Here is a 21,898-nt window from a genome sequence, read left to right on the forward strand (position 1 = left end):
GAGAGGTTGCTGTGAGCTGTGTGATGCCACGGCACTCTACCAAGGGCCTTAAAGTGAGACTATGTCTCTACAAAAAAAAAAAAAAAAAAAAAATCCATAATATTCTCTAAAATAGAAAATATTCTCTATTTTAGAGAACGTTTTGGATTTTTTCCACTAAATATACATTTAAAGGTATTATACTTTTCTGTAATATGCTTTATTCTGTTGTATGGATGTACTTAATAGAATTTAAGTAGTCTACTATTTAGAAATAGTAGTTTCAGTTCTTTTTCAATTATAAATGACTTTATATATTAACATTTTTCTGGCCTTTATGTAGGATCATTTTTGAGAAGCAGAATTGCAGGCTTAAGGGGCACGCATAGCTTTAAGCCCTTTGATATATTATCAACCCCTTGCAAATGAAAGAGCCATAGAGCCATTTTTTTCTTTCTTTCTTTTTTTTTTTTTTTTTTTGAGACAGTCTCACTTTTTGTTGCCCAGGCTAGAGTCCTGAGGCATCATAGTTCACAGCAACCTCAAACTCTTCAGCTCAAGCAATCTCTTGCCTCAGTCTCCCAAGTAGTTGGGACTACAGGTGCCTGCCCCAGAGCAGGGCTATTTTTAGAGATGGCATCTTGTTTTGCTCAGGCTGGTCTCTAATTCTTGAGCTTAAGCAATCCACCTGCCTCAGCCTCCCAGAGTGCTAGGATTAATTACAGATGTGAGATAAAAGAGCCATATTCTTTTAAAAGAAGAATGATAGCTGGTGTTTTTTGGCACATTCTAGATGCCTTTTTTTTTTTTTTTTTGAGACAGAGCCTCAAGCTGTCACCCTGGGTAGAGTGCTGTGGCATCACAGCTCACAGCAACCTCCAACTCCTGGGCTCAAGCGATTCTCCTGCCTCCGCCTCCCAGGTAGCTGGGATTACAGGCGCCTGCCTCAACGCTGGCTATTTTTTGTTGCAGCCATCATTGTTGTTTGGCGGCCCAGGCTAGATTCGAACCTGCCAGGTCAGGTGTATGTGGCTGGCGCCTTAGCTGCTTGAGCCACAGGTGCTGAGCCTATGCCTTTTTTTCTTTTTTGAGACAGAGTCTCATTCTGTTGCCCCAGGCTAGAGTGCTATGGTTTCATAGCTCACACCAGCCTCAAACTCCTGAGTTCAAGGGATCCTCTTGCCTCAGCCTTCTGAGTAGCTGGGACTATCAGCACCCATCACAACTCTCAGCTAATTTTTTCTATTTTTAGTAGAAACAGGATCTGGCTTTCACTCAGTCTGTCTTGAACTCCTGAGCTCAAGTATTCCTCCTATCTTGGCCTCCCAGAATGCTAGGATTATAGGCATGAGCTACCTTGTCAGGCCTTCAGATGCCTTTCTAAACCCTTTTTGTGCTTATGTGCTTATTCGTATCTATGAGTGTAGCTATTATCACCATTTCCATTTTACAGATGAGGAAAATTGAGGGAGACAAAGATTATGAGACTTACACAAAAATATACAACTAATAAGTGGTGGAATCAGGATTTGGAGCCAGGCAATGTAGTTTTCAAATCCAAGTTCTTTTTTTTTTTTTTGAGACAGAGTCTCATTATGTCACCCTTGGTAGAGTGCTGTGGCGTCACAGTTCACAGCAACCTCAAACTCTTGGGCTTAAGCAATTCTCTTGCCTCAGCCTCCCAAGTAGCTGGGACTACAGGCACCCACCACAATGCTCAGCTATTTTTTTGTGGTAATTGTTGTTTAGCTGGCTCGGGCCGGGTTCGAACCTGCCAGCCCTGGTGTATGTGGCTAGTGCCCTAAGCACAGAGCTACGGGCACTGAGCCCAAATCCAGGTTCTTGATCGTTGCACTCAGGTGCCTCTCTAAGTTGGATCAGAACTATTCATAAATTGTGGCTGAGTTGTTGGGGGAGTTTTGTTTGTTTTTTGGTTCCCCCACTCCCCACTAGAGCAGAAGGATTTGCATGGATCCAGCCATACTTTAACCTCAGTATTTATTTTGGAGGTCAAAAGCCTGCCTTGTGCATTATGGTGGGGCCCAGAGTTCAGAGAGAAGGCAACATATTTGGAAGAAACTCCTTACTGGGCCTCTCAGATGAAACTTGCCACCTTGGCTTATTGTCTGAGGGGTTTGAACTTTTAGCCTCACCAGTCTCATTGTAAATTCACACATGTCATGTTGCAGATCTCTTTCTTCAAAAGCATATTTCAGCCAGATGCCTGTCTTCTCCTCCTCCCCCATCTTTCCTGCATCCTTGAGAGAGATAGGAGGAGAAATGAGACCATGGGAGGAAAGTGGGGAGATGAAACATGTGGAAAGTATTGGCATCAAGGATGAGCAAGGGAGGAGGGGCCTGTTCCTTTGGTGCCCATTCTTGATCTCAAACAGCCTTCTGAGCCAGGCTTTCTCTCAAGTAGACTCAGGACAGAGGGAACCAATTCATTAAGCCCCAAGAGGTAATGAAAGCAATGGGAAGGTACAGCTGTTTTTCATCACAAGCCGAATGGTCTCTTTCCAAAAGTGCCTAAGTGGTACTTCTTTTCCTTTGCAGTATTCCTATAGCAGGCCCTTTGGGCCTCACCTCTGCCAGGCTCAGTAATACTAGTACCTTGGAAGCTGATTTGGCTGGAGCTCTTGACAAAGGAGATGGGATAACATTTATTGAGTATATACTGTGTGCCAGCACTAACCAAATGTTTTTTATGTCTCTTCTTACTTTTCTTCCTAATAGCCCCGTGACTTGAGTTTATTTTCCTTTATTTACAAATGAAGAAGCTGTGGCTTAAAGAGCATAAGTAACTTGTGCAGACTTACAGTGCTAATAAGTGGTGGAACTGAAATTTGAACCCAACCAGACTGTAATACTAGAGACCTGTTCTCTTGCTACTATACAGGTGCCCACCCTTATATAGCTACCAGTTAGTTTGAGTCCCAGCTCTGATGGCCCTTATGTACTTCTCTTCCAGGTCAATGGCCACAGTCAGGGCCCTGATGCCCAAGATGGAGAATCCCTCAGAGAAGACCTGCAGGAGTTCTTGGGCGGGGAGGCCCCATTGTATCAGGTGGATGACCTCACCAGGGTGAATCCTGTGACACTAGAGACAGGTATGGGCTTCTCGCTCAAGAACACTATTTCCAAGAGGTGGTTAAGGTATTCAACACAGCTTCCCCCAGTCAGACCAAAGTAGGCAGCACTTCTGACCTAGAGCCAGACGGGATGCTCCAGACCTCTGCCTGAGAGAGCCTGGCAGCTAGCTGCACTTGCAATCCCCAGGATAGACTTCGTTCCAGATTTGAGCCTCATCTTAATTAGATCTTACATCTATTCATCAGGGAGCTGCTAGGATCTAATGACACTTGGCTAATTGCAGAAAGAGGGCTGTTAGGTAGATGTGTGTCTGTGTGTATGGTTTTGTGTATATTTGAGCCAATGTTTGCTAAAGGCATCTTTGTCTCAGTCCTGAGGTGCCTGCAGGCCCGGTACATGGCAGACACATTCTACACAAATGCTGGCTGCACCCTGGTGGCTCTGAATCCTTTCAAGCCTGTTCCTGAGCTCTACTCAGCAGAGTTGATGAGAGAGTACCATATTGCACCTCAGCCTCAGGTAAGGCTCAGCCACTTCCTGTGTCCTCAGGACTCCCCGCCACCCCCTGGGCCTCCCTGCAATTTTCCCATCCATATCTATTTGACAGCCATGTAGTCATTCAAAGCTCCTGCCCAACAGGAGCTTGAAAAATTTTAGACTCATAAAGAACTCACTACAGTAGCTGGGCATTGTGGTGCGTGTATGTAGTCCCAGCTACTCAGGAGGCTGAGGCAAGAGGATTGCTTGAGCCCAAGAGTTTAAGGTTGCTGTGAGCTGTGACGCCACAGCCCTCTACTGAGGTTGACAAACTGAGATTGTCTCAAACAACCAACCAAAAAATACTGACTATAGGATAGAAGATGCAAGGTAGGGGATAAATATTTGTTAACTGGCTTTGGAAACTATAGTAGGACATAAAGCAAAGGATTATTTTTTTCCTGTTTGTAGGATTTTGTTTTTTGTTTTTTTTTTTTTTTGAGACAAAGTCTCACTGTGTCGTCACCTCGGTAGAGTCAGCTCACAGCAACCTCAAAGTCTTGGGCTTAAGCGATTCTCTTGCCTCAGCCTCCCAAGTAGCTGGGACTACAGGTGCCTTCCATATTGCCCAGCTATTTTTTTTTTTTTTTTTTGGTTGCAGTTGTCATTGTTTAGCAGGCCCAGGTCAGGCTCAAACCTGCCAGCCTCTGTGTATGTGGCCGGCACACTTCTCACTGAGCTACATGCACCGAGCCAGGGTTTGTAGGATTATTAATAGGAAGAAATCTACAAAGGCATATTTGTATATTTAACAAACAACTTTTTTTTTTTTTTTTTGAGACGAGAGTCTTATTCTATCGCCCTCAGTAGAGTGCTGTGGCATCACAACTCACAGCAACCTCCAACTCTTGGGCTTAGGTGATTCTCTTGCCTCAGCCTCCCGAGTAGCCAGGACTACAGGTGCCCGCCATGATGCCTGGCTATTTTTTGTTGCAGTTTGGCCAGGGCCAGGTTTGAAGCCACCACCCTTGGTATATGGGGCCAGCACCCTACTCACTGAGCCACAGGTGCCACCCAACAAACAACTTTTTAGAAAAGAATAAAATTACATGCAATAAGGATTGCTCTAGAACAGTGGTTCTCAACCTTCCTAATGCCATGACCCTTTAATACAGTTCCTGTGGGTCACGACCCACAGGTTGAGAATCACTGCCCTAGAAGATTCTCATCTTTACTGAGAAACATAAATTATTCTACTGAGAAGAGAATAAATTATTTGGTGGGTAGAGGGTGGTGTTGGTGGTGGTGCAGGCAGGAAATTCTCATGTTGGTGTTAAAGTGCATGATGTGTTCAAGGAGAGGCGAGAGCAGGAGGAGAGGCATTCAGAAGATGAGGGTGGGAAGATGAGAAGTGAGGGCTATTTGTGAAGGGTCTGAAGCACCATAACAGGCAGAATTCACAGAGCATCTTCATCCAGGTGAGGTGGGACTGTGAACAGAACCTACTAGGGGGATGATTACTCTGGGAGTCAGGTTCAGGAAGGTGAGACAGGAGGCATAGAGAACAGTGGGAGGCTTTGTAACTTTCCAGGTGACGGGTGGCTGGAATAAGGCTAGATGTAGAGAGGGATGGCTCTGACCCTATCCAGAACGTGTGCCTTCTCCCTTAGAAAGCTGTAGGTAAGTTATCATGGTGGCTGGGCTGACTAGGCAAATGACCTGGCCTTCTAGACGTGTACAAATGAGTCCAGTGGAAGTCTGTCTTGAGTGCCCCCATCTCGCTGACTATCTCCCCTGCCTCAAAGGCACAAGCCAGGTCATGGTCCCCTCTGTTTCCTCAGTGCTTAGCTTCATGCCCACCGCATTGAGGACAAGTAATATTTATTGAAGGAAAGGAGAACACTGGCTTTGGAATTCAAATCTCATGCATATGCTTACTTGCTAAGTGGCCTTGAAAGGTTATTTAACTCCTCTGAATCTTAAATTGCTCATCTGTAAAATGGGGTTAGCTATCCAACGATGCAGACTTCTTTATCTTATTTTTTTAAATTTTATTATTAAATCATAGCTGTGTACATTAATGCGATCATGGGGCACCGTACACTGGTTTTATAGACCATTTGACATATTTTCATCACACTGGTTAACATAGCCTTCCTGGCATTTTCTTAGTTATTGTGTTAAGACATTTATATTCTACATTTACTAAGTTTTGCATTTACCCTTAAGATGCACCGTAGGCGTAATCCCACCAATCACCCTCCATCCGCCCATCCTCCCCCCCTTCACCTCCCTCTTTCCCTTCCCCATATTCTTAGGTTATAATTGGGTTATAGCTTTCATATGAAAGCCATAAATTAGTTTCATAGTAGGGCTGAGTACATTGAATACTTTTTCTTCCATTCTTGAGATACTTTACAAAGAAGAATATGTTCCAGCTCCATCCATGTAAACATGAAAGAGGTAAAGTCTCCATCTTTCTTTAAGGCTGCATAATATTCCATGGTGTACATATGCCACAATTTATTAATCCATTCGTGGATCGATGGGCACTTGGGCTTTTTCCATGACTTAGCAATTATGAATTGGATAGCAATAAACATTCTGGTACAAATATCTTTGCTATAATGTGATTTTTGGTCTTCTGGGTAGAGGAATTATAGGATTGAATGGCAGATCTATTTTTAGATCTCTAAGTGTTCTCCAAACATCTTTCCAAAAGGAATGTATTAATTTGCATTCCCACCAGCAGTGTAGAAGTGTTCCCTTTTCTCCACATCCACGCCAACATCTCTGGTCTTGGGATTTTGTGATATGGGCTAATCTTACTGGAGTTAGATGATATCTCAAAGTAGTTTTGATTTGCATTTCTCTGAGGATTAAGGATGATGAGCATTTTTTCATATATCTGTAGGCCGTGTGCCTGTCTTCTTCAGAGAAGTTTCTCTTCAAGTCCCAGACGACTTAAGCAGTAATTTGTAACAAAGTTCCTTGTGGCCAGGTGTGGTAACTCAAACCTGTAATTCTTCCACTCTGAGAGGCTGAGGCAGGTGGATTGCCTGAGCTAAGGAATTCAAGACCAGCCTGAGCAAGAGTGAGACCTCCTCTCAACTAACAATAGAAAAACTACCCGGGCATCGTAGTGGGTGCCTGTAGTCCCAGCTACATGGGTAGCTGAGGTGAGAGGATCACTTGAGCCAGAGTTTGAGGTTGCTGTAATCTATGATAACATCACAGCACTTCTAGCCAGCTCGACAGAGTGAGACTCTGTCTCAAAAAACAAAGTTCTTTGCAAACTTCAAAGTGCAATAACATAATAATATGCACAGAATAAGACTACTAAAGGAAGATAAGATGAAAAAGTATGAAGTGTTACGGTCACACACAAGTCAAGACCAGTACTGCTTCAAGCCTGAGAAATGAGTGGGTAAAGCCACCATTGGGGTCCTACAATTGGACCTAATATCCAGAAATTTTCTGGAAAAAGCGTCTTGGCACTGCTATTGGCAGCCTCCTCATCTCAGCCGTCATGGGCTTCGTCACTTCTTGAAAGTAGGCATCCCCTCACAAGACCTTTCACTTGTTGGTGTTTCAGAAACTGAAGCCTCATGTGTTCACTGTGGGTGAACAGACCTACAGGAATGTCAAGAGCTTGATTGAGCCGGTCAATCAGTCTATTGTTGTCAGTGGAGAGAGTGGTGCTGGAAAGGTAAGAGGACCTCTTTCTCACCCTGTCCCTCATGACTAGCTAGGTGGGCAGACAGTCATTTCTTGTGGAGTCTTTGGCTGCCTAGTTATTCCCAAGTAGGCTGTGTCAAAGTAGGGATCAGGGCAAAATGGTGGGCAAGCAAGACTGCCCCGGAAGTCAAGAAACAGGATTTCAGTCCAGGCTCTGCCATCAGCTCTGCTGTCAACTTGGGTGAGATACTAACTTCCCAACCCTTCATTTTCTTGTCAGAGGTCTCTCCCAGCTCTGACACAACTAGAAACAAAAGTCAGCTGTTGAGGATTCCAGCATAGTGGTTAAGAGCACATCAGAAAGGTACTTAGCTCCTGCCAAATTCTCAGTTCTCTTACTTGTAAAATGGGAAGAAGGGGAGGAGCAACACCTGACTCATGGCACTTCTGTGACAGTTAAATGAGCCACTGCACATAAGGTATTGGTGGAGGCTTGGCACAGCGTAGGGGTCCTCCAAAAGTAACTGGGTTACTGTTGGAAAGGGTTTATCACAGCAGACCACCTAAACCCTATGGGCTGTCGATAGTGGCAAGAACAGTACATTGGGCCTGAAACTCAATGCAGGGGAGGACGGAGGCTCCTGATGTGGCCATGTGGTCTCCTGGGTGGCAGAACCACAACAGGTGAGATGGAATGTTGCACAAAGATAAGTGAGGAGTTGCACAGGTGGTCAGAGGAGACAACTGGCCATGGTCTCCCCACCTTCTTGCCAAGTCTTACCACACTGCCTTGCCCTTTGTTAGCACTTTCATCTCCACAAGGGATTCTTCAGACCAGGCATCCTCAAACTTTTTAAATAGGGGGCCAATTCACTGTCCCTCAGACCGCTGGAGGGCTGGACTATAGTTAAAAAAAAACAACTATGAACAAATTCCTATGCACACGGCACATACCTTATTTTGAAGTAAAAAACAAAACGGGAACAAATACAATTCACACCGCCTCATGAGGCCCGCGAGCCGTAGTTTGAGGACCCCTGCTTTAGACTATAACGTCCCTCTGTCTTTACTCTTATGAGAGGATTGCTGAGAACTTGCCAGATTCTAGGCTTCAGGCTACGGCCTTGGCAGGAGAAGGATCAGAGATTTGTTAGTCCACTGAGAAAAATAGACATGGAAACAAAGATAGTAAGTTGTGAGGATGAACACCTAGATGTGGGCTAGGAGAGAATCTCTGGGAGCTATATGAAGATTGCTGAAGCCTAGCTCTTAGCAGAGCTGATCGTTACCTAGAATTGCCTTGGGGAACTGAAACTGAACCTGACCAAGACCCAGTAAAGCAGAACTTGATGTAACCCTCTATTGAGCAGCCATGGGCTGGGCCTGGTATATTTTTAAAATTTATAATTATTTTTATTTTTGAGACAGAGTCTCACTCTGTCACCCTGAATAGAGCTCCATGGTGTCATCATGGCTCACAGCAGCCTCAAATTCTTGGGCCCAAGTGATCTTGCTTTAGTTTTTGTTTTTTGTTTTATATTTGAGACAGAGTCTCATTATGTTGCCCTTGGTAAAGTGCTATGGCGTCACAGCTCACAGCAACCTCTAAACCTTGGGCTTAAGCGATTCTCTTGCCTCAGCCTCCCAAATAGCTGGGACTACAGGAGCCCGCCACAACATCCGGCTATTTTTTTGTTGCAGTTGTCATTGTTGTTTAGTAGGCCTGGGCCTGGTTTGAACCCACCAGCCTTGGCGTATGTGGCTGACGCCCTAAACAGTGAGCTATGGGCGCTGAGCCAGTTTTTGTATTTTTGAGTAGAAATGGAGTCTCAATCTTGGTCAGGCTGATCTCCAACTCCTGAGCTCAAAACAATCCACCCAACTTGGCCTCTCGCCGAGGTAGGATTACAGGCATGAGCCACCATGTCTGGCCCTTTAAAATTTCTTTTTAATAGTAATGTAGTTATCTAACTCAAAAAATCAAACAATACTACAAGGCTTACCAAGAAAAATAGCAAACTTGCCTCTTATCTCTCAACCTAATTTCTTCTCTCTGGAGGCAGCTGCTTTCACATGTTTTATCAATTTATTTGGCTGTTCACATTTATATTTATTTATTTATTTGTTTACATTTATATTTCTAAACCACGTGCTTAAATTGTTAACTGACTTTTTGGGCTTGGACCTTATCTGTTCACTTTCAATTTTGATAAGGACTTACCTCTTATTTCCTTGTTGCCAAGTAAATACTCTGTAATAATATCACAATTTCTTATTAAAACGTAGTATTCACATTTATTTACATTATTATATGATGTACTTATTGTTGATAGCAAAACCATATATTTCCTTTCTTATATAATTTTTATTTTCCTTCTACTTAATAAATTCCCCATTTTTTTCACTTAATTACTATATGCATGTTATTAATTTACTATCAGACTTGTCACCAGAGCTGAAAAACAACTATCAAACTGGCACACTAATTAGGTCGTTTTTTCCCCCCCTTGGAGATGCCCTTCCTAGTGCTCTCTGGTCTCTTTCTCCCTTCTGGATAGGTGGCTGCTTAGGGTTGCTGCCACACAGACTAGACGCAGAAGAATACATTAGTGAACTTGACAATTGGTAAACAGGGATTATGCAAAGGGTAAAACAGAGACGTGCATCCAAGAGCTATAGTACAATATCAAATGGTTGGCTGTACACTTGGCCCTTGAACAACATGGAGGCTGGGATGCCTACTGCACACCCAGTTGAAGATCTACTTACAGCTTTTAATACTTCAGAAATTTAATAGCTTACTGTGGACCAGAAGGCTCACTGATAGCATAAACAGTTGATTAACACATATTTTGTATGTTATTTGCATTATATAAAGTAAGCTAGAGAAAAGAAAATGTTACTAAGAAAATCATAAGAGGTCAGGTGTGGTGGCTTACACCGGTAATCCTAGCACTCTGGGAGGCTGAGGCAGGTGGATTGCCTGAGCTTATGAGTTTGAGACCAACCTGAGCCAGAGCAAGACCTCATCTCTGAAAATAGCTGGGTGTTGTGGTAGGCACCTGTAGTCCCAACTACTTGGGAGGCTGAGGCAAGAGAATCACTTAAGCCCAAGAGTTTGAAGTTGCTGTGAGCTGTGACACCATGGCACTCTACTGAGGGCGACAAAGTGAGACTCTGGAGCTGGCGGGTTCAAACCCAGCCCCGGTCTGTCAAACAACAGTGACAACTACAACGAAATAGCCGGGCGTTGTGCCAGGCACCTATGGTTCAAAGAAGGGCACTTGTCCAAGGATGCACAGCAGTTAGTGTTGATGTTGGCAGTGGAGCCCAGATATGCCTTACCGTCTACAGCCCATAGTGACAGCTTGGTTTTGACTCTTCCCTTCACAGAAGACAGTCCCTGACTGCTTAGGCTTGCTCATTCCAGTTCTTTGCCAGCTACTCCCAAGCTACTTGGGAGGCTGAGGCAAGAGAATTGGTTAAGCCCAAGGGTTTGAGGTTGCTGTGAGCTGTGATGCCATGGCACTCTACCAAGTGTGACATAGTGAGACTCTGTCCCAAAAAAAAAAATTGTATCTCATGCCCTAGCAACAAATGTTTCTGTGTCCTAGCCTCAAACAGCTGAAAATACGAATGAAAATATACCTGATTTCATATACCTGATTTCAGCTGATCAAGCACAAAAGAGTAAGAATTTAATCAAGTATGGCTATAAATCAGGGCCCTGTCATCAACTAGATGTGTGATCTTCAATAAATTTTGAAGTTTTTCTGTGGTTTGGTTTCATCATTTTAAAAACAATTGTATATTGCTGGGCACGGTGGCTCATGCCTGTAATCCCAGCACTGTGGGAGGCTGAGGAGGGAGAATTGCTTGAGCTCAGGAGTCTGAGACTTGCATAAGCGAGAGTGAGATCCTAACTCCTAAAAAATGGAAAAACCCAGCTGGGCACCACAGTGAGCGCCTGTAATCCCAGGAGCTTCTGGAGGCCGAGGCAGGGGGATGCCCACAGCTTGAATCTGAGGTTGCAGTGAGCTCTGATGCCATGGTATTCTGCTCAGAGCATAGGGTGGGACTCTGTCTCAACAACAAAAATTAATAAATAATAATAAAAAAAAGAACAGGGCAGTGCCTGTAGCTAAAAGGAGTAGGGCGCCAGCCCCATATGCCAGAGGTGGCAGGTTCAAATCCAGCCCTGGCCAAAAACGGCAAAAAAAAGGAAAATTATATAATTATTACTACATCTGTAAGGTTTTCAAGAAAATGCAAAGAAAGTCTCTACAACTCAGTGCTGCCACAGAGTAATCAGCATTAGCTGTGAGACTTCAAAGGATACCGAGTTGGAGCTGGGAGAAGCAGAGATGTGGGCCCCCAACTTACAGATGCAGGAGAAGTGCCTTGCCTAAGGCCACAGTTGAATTCAGCATTCACTCATGTGGTCAGCAACATGCATGGTGGAGAAGAGAGCTCTGGTGGTCACCATTCCCTCAGACAGGCTTGGAAGAGGGAAGGGACGTCAGTAATGGCTCCCATGGGGCTGTTTCTGCTGCAGACATGGACATCCCGCTGCCTGATGAAGTTCTACGCTGTAGTGGCCTCCTCGCCGACATCTTGCGAGAGCCACAAGATTGCAGAGAGGATTGAACAGAGGATCCTGAACTCCAACCCTGTCATGGAAGCTTTTGGTGAGTTCAGTGTCCTCTGCATACTACGTTGGTCCCATTTCCTCTAGGACAATGTTTTGAGACCCTCTCTTTGGGGTTGTAGGATCATTATATCTTCCACTGTCGGATCCTCAACCTACCCCCAGGTGCCCTTCAGTGACCTTCTAATAGGGGTGGTGCACTGATTATCTTCCTCCAGCCTAGACACACGTGACCATTGTGCTGGAGAGTACCTTGTGGCTTCTATCTATCCAGTTTCTTTAGGGTTCAAAGAAGGGCACTTGTCCAAGGATGCACAGCAATTAGTGTTGATGTTGGCAGTGGAGCCCAGATGTGCCTTACTATCTACAGCCAATAGTGACAGCTTGGTTTTGACTCTTCCCTTCACAGAAGATAGTCCCTGACTGCTTAGGCTTGCTCATTCCAGTCCCTTGTCAGGAATTTCTTCTAATTCTCCTGAATCCCACTTACTCAAGCCTGAGTGCCCATTCCCTACACCTGTCCCCTGCAACATGAAAACCAACAAAGGGGCCTTTTAGGTGACTTGAAGATAAGGCATGATCCCCAGCATACCTGCAGCCACTTTGACCCATGAGAATTCCGTTTATACCAGCAAGGGAGTGGTATAAACATAGCTGTGATCTGCAGGGAATGCGTGTACACTGAGGAATAACAACAGCAGTCGCTTTGGGAAGTTCATCCAGCTCCAGCTGAACAGGTAATAGCTACTGTGTCACCCTGGCTAGTGGGAGGATTGGGGTCAGGGAGGTTTGAAAGTGGCCTGGGCCTGCCAAACAGTGACAACTGTAACAACAAAATAGTCTACCCTGGGCCACCTCTATGAGATAAAGCCTGCTCTTCTTGGCATGTATGTTTATGGGATTCTTTAGGATCCATGACCCCTAAGGGTGAACTTTAAACTGAAGAACTACAACTACTCCCATCTTAGGGACCCTGAGGTAGTGTGCTTGTCCTGGCTACCCTGCGTGCACAGGGACTTCTACATAAATGACTATCTCCTTGGGCCACATCCCTGAGCTAGAGACGGGGGATTCTGCTCCTGTCTTGGGATGGGGCAAAGTGATACACAAGGCTTTGGCCCTGGCCATCTCAGCTGGCTGCAGTGCAATGTTCTAGGACACCATGGACATTCCTAGTGGTCCCCAGCCCTCATGACACCATTGGCTAAATGGAAGAGCTTGGCAGGAAGTTGCTAGGTGACAGCAGATGGACACACAGTAAATGCTGAATAAATGGCTGGGGGATTAATGAGCAGCTAACAGGCTCTGGCCTGTGTGTGCTCAGGGCCCAGCAGATGACTGGAGCTGCAGTCCAGACCTACCTCCTGGAGAAAACTAGAGTGGCCTGCCAGGCCTCCAGTGAGAGGAACTTCCACATCTTCTACCAGGTTAGTGCCAGAAGAGGTCTCTAGGCCCCAGATGCAGGGCAAGGATGGGTCTGCGTCTCTGACCTGCCAACCCTCAGGATGCTTCATGCCTGGCCCCTTCATTTGGCTTTCAGCGCTGCCACCTCTTAGTCCTTCAAACTATACGCAACAGCTCTGCCTCACGCTGCATCTTGGCTCCCAGCACAGTTTTGCCTTTGAGGGTGTTTTGCTTCCTCCAATCAAACCAAAAGGTCTTTGAGGCTGGGACTAGCCTCAAAGGGTGGGGACCATGTCACCCTTATCAGACTAAGATTTTCATAGAGTGGCTACTGCTCCTTTAACAGTGTTCCTCCAACAGAATGAGAGTTCCCTAGACTTATGCCTCTTCCATCAGACTGGAGGTCTCCAAAGGCAAAGATAGTCTTTGCTCCCTTGCTGTCAGATTGGGAGCATACTTAGGTAAAGAGTATGTCTCCCAGGTCAAGACTAGAGGCTCCCTGGGCAGGAGCTGTGCTTTCTTCATCAGGCTGCAGGTTTTCCCAGACAGGGGAGTTTTTTTGCATCAAGTTGGAGATATCCAGAGGTGTGTGGCTTCTTTTGCCCCCTGCCTGCCCTGGACTCTGCAGGGACCTCTTAGCCTTGTAGTGTTGCTACCATTTCTCACTCATCCTGTTCCTAGGACTATGCAGGCCAGGGCTTCCCCCACACCCTCACTCAGCCACCACCCATGTCTCCCTACAGATCTGCAAAGGAGCCAGCGCGGATGAGAGGCTCCAGTGGCACCTCCCCAAGGGAGCTGTCTTCTCCTGGCTACCCAACCCAGAGAGGACCTTGGAAGGTAGGGGGATTCCCACTCCCTGGCTGGCCCAGCATATCCACCCACTCTACAGAGCCTGCCTTACCTCTTCTGCTGACCTCTGGCCCTGACCCTGGACTGTGACTTGGATTCTTTTTCAGAGGATTGTTTTGAGGTGACCAGAGAGGCCATGCTCCATTTGGGCGTTGATATACCCACCCAGAACAACATCTTTAAGGTCAGAAGAAAAGCTCTGCCACTTATATTTGGCAAAGACAATAGGTAGCCCCTTTCATAAAGCCCTTCCCTAGACTTATGACTCTTTCCCTGAGCACCCAGGCCCAAGGGTTTCAGAGTTGCTGGGCCTGAGGGTGGGAGGTCTCTTTTTTTTTTTTGAGACAGTCTCACTTTGTCACCCTCTATAGGGTGCCGTAACGTCATAGCTCACAGCAACCTCAAACTCTCGGGCTTAAGTGATCTCTTGCCTCAGCATCCCTAGAAGCTGGGACTACAGGTACCCGCCACAATGCCTGGCTATGTTTTTTTGTTTGTTTAGCAGGCCCTGGCCAGTTTAGAACCCACCAGCCCCGGTGCATGTAGCTGGCACCCTAACCATTGAGCTATGGGCGACCAGCCAGAGGTCTCTTTTCTATAGACCCTGAGGGTTTATCTCTGTGGATCATTGAAAGAAAAGGCAAAAAGGCACCTACTGTATACAGACCAATGACACAGTTCCTCCCCCAGGCTGGGCTGTCAGAATCCCAACAGGGCTGAGAAGGGCTAAAGGGAGCCAGAGTGAAGTTCCTTGCAGATGCACAGGAGTAACCCTGGCTGGCGTCTACCAGAGGAGTGGTGTTCCCACACAGTCTATTCTTAGAGAGTGGGAGGCAGAGAGACATATGGTAGGTGGGATGGGGGCCCCACTGGCTGCCCTGGGAGGCGTCTGTAGTCAGACTGGGTTCTAAGCACCTCTCCTCAGAAAGAATGTGTCTTTACTTGTGAACCTCTCCTGGTCACATTTGTCATGGATGTCATCATACCACCTACCTCAGGTTGTCAAAAAAGTTGAATGAGGTGATGCATGTAATTTGTAAAGAATTGTGCCTGGCAGAGGTAGGCACAACTAGGCAATGTTTAGGAGCTTTCATCCTTCCATTGCCATGATGACATTCAGCAGGAGAGGCCCTTCCCACAGTAGGCCCTCTAGTGTCCCCCTCTGTTCCTGACTGAGCTTTTCTGCCCCTCAGGTCCTAGCTGGGCTGCTGCACCTTGGCGATATCCAGTTCGCTGACTCAGAGAATGAAGCCCAGCCCTGCCAACTGATGGACAGTGCCAAGTGTGAGGGGCAGGGGTGGGAAGTAGGGCAGGTCTTGTCAGGGAAGTAGCCTGGAAGGCTGCACTGGTAGGATTAATGTGAGGCCAGAGGGTGAGATTTTGAATCTGATGCCTTAATTAAGCCATCCACTATAGGGCCCTGCCCTGGATGATTTATGCCCCCAGGCCATCTCTGCTGATGCAGATGGTATGGGCCCCATCTTAATGAGAACACAAGAGTCACTGGGTTTATAAAGTGATTTTTGTCACACATGTGGCAGGCAGTATGGACTGGAACATAGAAGACCTGAGTTCAAGTCTTGACTCTGCCACTTAGTGGAGTCCACTAAGACTCATCTGGTGAGTCTCTTTGCCCATGAAAACCTGTGTTTCCACTGTCCAGTTGAGCAAGTCCTGGGTCCACTGTGATGAGTTCACAGTGCCACATGAAGAGGACTGTTTCAAAGGAGGGGGATTTGCTTAAGGAGGATTTGCCCCTCTCAGGCTCTGTCAGGACTTCGGCCTCACTGCTGCAGCTCCCAGAGGACATGCTGCTGGAGACACTGCAGATTAGAACCATCAGGGCAGGCAGGCAGCAGCAGGTATTCCGGAAGCCCTGCTCCCAAACAGAGTGTGACACCCGCAGAGACTGTGTAGCCAAACTGGTCTATGCACGGTGAGCAGTTACTCTGGTACTCTACCCTACCCACAGGTTCTTTCCCTGTCTGGAGTTGGGCCATATACCATAAGGCCATAGGCACAGGCCCAAGGTGGGGGATGCCAGATGAAGCAAAGGGGTTCCTCTCCCTGCTTCTCAGACACCTGGGGACAGCAGGGCATGGCTCCCAGGTTTTCCCTAAGCCTCTGTTTCAGAGTATTGAGTGGGGAAGTTGCCACATTCTTGGCAATGATTCCGCTCATTATTAAAGTACAAGTACCTGCTTTGACCTTGGCATTAGATAGGGAAAGCCTGCTCAGCTCTCCATTGGCAAGGCAAGCCCCAAAGGGATCTGGGGCCTTGGCAGTTCCAGCTTCAGACCTTTAGGTGAATAGGCTCTTCTGTCTTCCTGTACCCTGGTACTTAGGCCTTATGTAGAAACGTGGGAAATGTGATAGATGATGGTAGAGCCAGAGGCTTACCCGGCAGTCTTGAGTAACACAGCATGTGGCAAGTGGGAGCCCAGCATGGTGGTGAAGGTGGGGCTCCCTTTTTCTGCTAGGGTTACATGGGTACCTTTGCCCTCTGGCCATGTGGTTAGGTTCTAAGAATATTCAGGGGACCTTGTAAGGGTTCAAAAAGCCCAGAAGTCTCTGAAATTATGGGACAAACTATGAAAATGTGTGTGTAAGCATGTACATATGGGACTTTGAGCACCTTTCTAGGAAGAGCGTCCCTGCTTTGATAACCTTCTCAAACTGCTGAGTGAACAAGATCCTCTGAGTTGAAAATGGCCCAGGATAGCTGGCCCACACTGAAACCATTTCAGCAAGACACTAGTTACCACTGCCTCAAAGTTAATTTCAGATCAGAATTTCAGGTCAAGCTAATTGCATTGGGTATAATCCTGGCACTTTGGGAAACTGAGGTGGAAAGGTCACTTGAGGGCAGGAGTTGAAGACCAGCTTGAGTAACATAGACCTTGTTTCTACAAAAACTAGAAAAATAAGCTGGGTATGGTGGCACACACCTATAGTCCCAGCTACTTGGGAGGCTGAAACAGAAGGATTTCTTGAGCCCAGGAGTTTGAAGTTACATGAAATTTTAAAAAAATCTTGGCTCTTTGCCTACTTTGCAATTTCTTTCTTTCTTTTTTTTTTGGTTGGGGCCAGGCTTGAACCCACCACTCCAGTATATGGGGCTGGTGCCCTACTCCTTGAGCCACAGGCGCCGCCCAACTCTTTGCCTTCTTTGATCACACACACACACAAAAATCATTGTTAGCTACTCAAGGCTAAAAAGAAACAAAAAAAATTTTTTTCAGGTCAAAGGTTTTTAAGTCCTTTGCCTACAAGTTAGTACAAAATAGTAGATAAAGGCTGGGCCATATCTTGCTCACACCTGTAATCCCAGCGCTTTGGGAGTCCAGGGTGAGCAGATCGCCTGAGCTTATGAGTTCGAGATCAGCCTGAGCTAGAGCAAGACGTTGCCTCTAAAAAAACATAGCCAGGTATGTGGTGGGCGCCTGCAGTCCCAGCTACTTGGGAGGCTGAGGCAAGAGAATTGCTGGAGCCCAAGGGTTAGAGGTTGCTGTGAGCTATGACTCCATGGCACTCTACCAGGAGTGATAAAGTGAGACTCTGTCTCAAACAAACAAACAAAAAGTAGATAAAGTGTTGGTCAGTTTCTACCCATAGAACATTTTATACATGGAAAGCTGGGTGCAGTGGCTCATGCCTATAATCCTAGCACTCTGGGAGGCCAAGGTGGGTGGATTGCTTAAGCTCAGGAGTTCAAGACCAGCCTGAGAGTGAGACTCTGTCTTTACTAAAAATAGAAAAACTAGCAGGACATCATGGCAGGTGCCTGTAGTCTCGGGTACTTGGGAGACTGAGCAGGAGGATCACTTGAGCCCAAGAGTTTGAGGTTGCTCTGAGCTATGATGATGCCATAGCACTCTACCAAGGGTGACAGAGTATTTTACACATGGAAATCATCAAGTCATTGTAAGGCTAAGTCATTCATTTTGGTACTTCAAATGGGCATTTGAAGCTCCTTGGCAAAAGGAGAGTCATTTTATTTACTAAATAGAAAAAAGTTGTAGAGCAATTTAACAAGAATTGAAAGGAAGAAATTCCTGAGTGGTGTACATGTCACCACCTTGTGTAGTGACATCATCTTCTCTGGGTTGGGGGTGGTTCCAGAGTGGAAGGTGCCATTGTGGTGATTTGGGATCCCCCTGTGCAGGATGGAGTCAGGGATGTAGCAGGGCCTTGAGCTCTGGGCTCCACAAGTGGTTTTGCAAAAGAGATCAGTGAACTCTGACCCACATCCAGACCTGCTTTTCAGCCCCTTACAGTCAAGAGTCCATGTGACTGATGTAGACCCCTTTCTTGCCTCACTCAGGAGCTGAGCTGGTCCTGTGTTTAGTCTTGCCCAGAGGATAGGCCAGGTTTATGTGTACTTGGGAATATGCGTACACATAGCCTGCATCTGTAGTAGGGGAAGACAAGATGGGCAGGGAAGCTAGAGAAGATTTAGCATTTAACCCATCACGCTCAGAATACAGGGACCTCCAGTGTAGCACCCTTGCTTGGGGAGCAATTTTATTACTCTCTGGCTCAGCCTGACCCTCTCTCATCAGAGTTCACTCTCTTCTCCCCAACAGGCTGTTTGACTGGCTGGTATCAGTGATCAACAGCAGCATCTGTGCAGACCCAGGCTCATGGACCACTTTCATAGGTAATAAGGGCCCAGCATGCTTGGAACACTCCAGAAAAGAACAGTAGAGCCCTAGGTCCACTCTGACTGGGGAAAGCTCCTTGCCCGTCTTTGTTCCTGTCTCCTCTCCCATCTGTCCACCAGTGTTTGGGTAAGATCTCTGCTCTCCAGTACCCACATCTGACCTGTCCATAGCTCTACAGATAGACTCAGAGAGTGCGTTGTCTGTAAAGGTCCCTTTCTCCCTCAGAGACCCAGTTCCAATCACAAGAGAGTAGTAGAGGATAGGGAAAAGAGCCAGATTAGAAGGGTCCTGGAAAACATGACCAAGGTCAACATCATTGTAATCCTGGATGGGACAGTCAGGTAAGGTAGGAAGTACAGCTTAAAAACACCAGTGCAGTTTGTTTATGGGATGGTGGAATTCTCGGCACCAACTAGGCTGGTGAAACCAAGGCCCTTCATACTAGATTTGACCCAGAAAATGTTCCCTGGAATATGGTTTCCTCACAGGAGAGGCCTGGTCAGGACCAGAGAATTCAGACTCAAAGTAGGTTTGATGTTTTGGGCTATATCTTACACCTCATTTGGGTTTTCTGTCTGCTGTGAGCTCTGAGTGGGTAGGAGGAGAAGAGAAATACCCTGGGTAAGGGGGCAGAGAAGGTATGTTCTGCTCACTCCTGGCTGTCATGTTCACTCAACCTCATCCTAGGCTGCCAAGTACGAGGCATGAGCAGGGGCCCAGCCCCCAGCCACTCTGGGTTCCTGTGGTTCCCATGCCCTATCTGTTCCCTGCAATAGCCCCGTGGGTCCTCTGCTATCCTTCCAGGCCTGCTGGATGTATATGGATTTGAATCATTTCCTGACAATAGTCTGGAACAATTGTGCATCAACTACGCTAATGAGAAGCTGCAGCAGCACTTTGTGGCTCACTACCTACAGGCGCAGCAGGTGAGAATGGGGTAGGGTGGGGTGGTCCTTCTCGGTCTAATTTCTCTTCTTACCCCTGCAGCCCCAGCCTAGGTTCTGATTAGAAGCTTTTTTGTTACTTCTTATTTGATCTGTTTATTTGAGACAGAGTCTCACTGTGCCACAGGTTAGAGTGCAGTGGCACAATCATAGCTCACTGTGATCTTGAACTCCTATCTCAAGTGATCCTCCCACCTCAGTCTCCAGAGTAGCTGGGACTATAGGCATGTGCCACCATACCTGGCTAAGTTTTAGGGGTTTTAGGGTAGAGGTGGGGTCTACTATGTTGCTCAGGCTGGTCTCAAGCTCTAGGCCTCAAGCAATCTTTGCAGCTCAGCCTCCTAAAGTGCTGGGATTACAGACATCCACCACCTAGCCTATATTTTATTTCTAATTGACTAATAACCGTATGTACGGAGTGTAATGTTTTGATATGCTTTTGTTCCTTCTTTGATGCTATTCTGGAATGCATTATGGCCAGCTTTGGATGGCCCGTCTAGACCTCAGACCACATCTGTCTTCTCCCACCCTACCCCCACTTTGTTCTCTAGGAGGAATATGCAGTTGAAGGCCTGGAGTGGTCATTTGTCAACTATCAGGACAACCAGTCCTGTTTGGATCTCATCGAGGGGAACCCCATCAGCATCTGTGCCCTCATAAATGAGGTGGGGGTCTAGCTAGTGAACTGAGCACCATAGTTGGTCTTTGGTTTTTCTGGGGCCCTGATGACTCACCTGCCATCTTCTGCTCCTCTCTTCCAGTCTGCTAAATGGGTTTGCTAGTTCTCTGTCTCCTCCCCTTGGGGTCACTATGATGCCTATGACAACTCTGCTGCCAGGGGGGGCCACAGGTGAGGACAGTGAGGGTTGTGGTGAGACCCTCTTGTTTTTGTGGCTTACTGCCCACTCCCACCCCCACAGGAATGCCGCCTTAATCGGCCAAGCAGTGCAGCCCAGCTCCAGACACGCATTGAGAGTGCCCTGGCAGGCAGCCCATGCCTGGGCCACAATAAGCTCAGCCGGGAGCCCAGCTTTATTGTGGTGCATTACGCAGGGCCTGTGCGGTACCACACAGCAGGCCTGGTGGAGAAGAACAAGGTGAGGACTGGACCTCTGTCGGGGGGGTGGGGGGTCTGGGGAAAAAATATGCTGAGTCATTGTCACAAATACATGGTAGTTTCTCACCACGCATCTGCTCTCGGCCGAACATGTCACAGAATCCAGGATCACCATCTTGGGTCCACCAGCCTGTGGTCTCCACTAATCAAGCATGACCTTCCTGAAAATGACCTGTATTAGGCTAGGTCTCCAGGTCTCTGGTCATGCAGTAGACTAGCTCTTTTCTTGGACTCAGGTTTTGCCCTCTCCCTTTCTTCTGCAGCTGGGGTGGGCAGTGGAGGCCAGCCCACAAGCAGGCCTGTGCAGCCACTCCACATGGCCTCACCTGCTGCCCTTGCCCTTTCCCAATAGGACCCTGTGCCCCCTGAGCTGACAGTGCTTCTGCAGCAATCCCAGGATCCCCTGCTCATGATGCTTTTTCCTACTAACCCCAAAGAGAAGACCCAGGAGGAGTCCTCTGTCCAGAGCAGAGTCCCTGTGTTAACCGTGGTATCCAAGTTCAAGGTGGGTCTGGTAGCATTCACTGAGGTGCTTAGTTCCAAATATTTATTGAGCACCTCCCAGGATTGGTGCCGTTAGCCTGGGAGCAATGGTAAGTCAAGTAGATGTGGTCCCAGTCCCCATGGAATTTAAGTGTGGAAGACAGAGACAGGAAGCAGACAAATCGACTATCAGGAATAATGATATGATGGGAAGCCTAGGGGCCTGTGGGGACACAGTGGGGTGCTGATAGGGTCGTCACAGGAGAACAGCAGTTACAGGAACCTTTGTGACTTGGCCCATTCCCAACTTTAGCTTCCTGCTCAAACCCTGTTCTCAGGTGGAGCATATTTTTCACTTCTCTCAACGTTGTCCACCATTATCTGTCTCCTACCATCCCTCAGCCCTTAGCTCCACCTTCCTGGGATGCTCTTGGCCACTGGCCCTGCAACTCCATCTCTCTCCTACCCTCTACACCAGGACTCATAGAGTAGTCTTCCTCACCCATCAGATTTCAGCCTTAACATCATCTCCTTGAGAAGGCACCCTGGGAAACCAGCT

The 21,898-nt window shown here is 46.9% G+C and overlaps 1 protein-coding gene across 12 annotated transcripts in view; it reads left to right on the forward strand.

The window, feature by feature from the left end:
* The window catches only part of MYO19 (myosin XIX), a 36,151-nt gene that overhangs the window by 4,052 nt on the left and 10,201 nt on the right, over positions 1 to 21,898 (forward strand). For 7 of the 12 annotated variants that reach the window (XR_008375627.1, XR_008375628.1, XM_053570192.1 and 4 more), the window contains 15 exons: positions 2,951 to 3,089; positions 3,443 to 3,591; positions 7,145 to 7,258; positions 11,783 to 11,915; positions 12,543 to 12,612; positions 13,200 to 13,302; positions 14,023 to 14,119; positions 14,239 to 14,315; positions 15,325 to 15,415; positions 15,896 to 16,067; positions 18,718 to 18,791; positions 19,600 to 19,721; positions 20,291 to 20,404; positions 20,660 to 20,836; positions 21,209 to 21,361. Coding sequence is in view for 7 of the 12 variants with exons in the window: in XM_053570192.1 (XP_053426167.1) it covers positions 2,951 to 3,089; positions 3,443 to 3,591; positions 7,145 to 7,258; positions 11,783 to 11,915; positions 12,543 to 12,612; positions 13,200 to 13,302; positions 14,023 to 14,119; positions 14,239 to 14,315; positions 15,325 to 15,415; positions 15,896 to 16,067; positions 18,718 to 18,791; positions 19,600 to 19,721; positions 20,291 to 20,404; positions 20,660 to 20,836; positions 21,209 to 21,361 (1,785 nt within the window). In the remaining 5 variants the exon portion in view is untranslated. Of the gene's footprint in view, positions 1 to 2,950; positions 3,090 to 3,442; positions 3,592 to 7,144; positions 7,259 to 11,782; positions 11,916 to 12,542; positions 12,613 to 13,199; positions 13,303 to 14,022; positions 14,120 to 14,238; positions 14,316 to 14,821; positions 14,980 to 15,324; positions 15,429 to 15,895; positions 16,068 to 18,717; positions 18,792 to 19,599; positions 19,722 to 20,290; positions 20,405 to 20,500; positions 20,837 to 21,208; positions 21,362 to 21,741; positions 21,894 to 21,898 lie in introns of those variants that run through there. The other 5 variants (XR_008375629.1, XR_008375630.1, XM_053570194.1 and 2 more) reach the window with 5 other exon arrangements.

This window comes from Nycticebus coucang, chromosome 18 (genome assembly GCF_027406575.1).
Source record: "Nycticebus coucang isolate mNycCou1 chromosome 18, mNycCou1.pri, whole genome shotgun sequence".
NCBI lineage: Eukaryota > Metazoa > Chordata > Mammalia > Primates > Lorisidae > Nycticebus > Nycticebus coucang.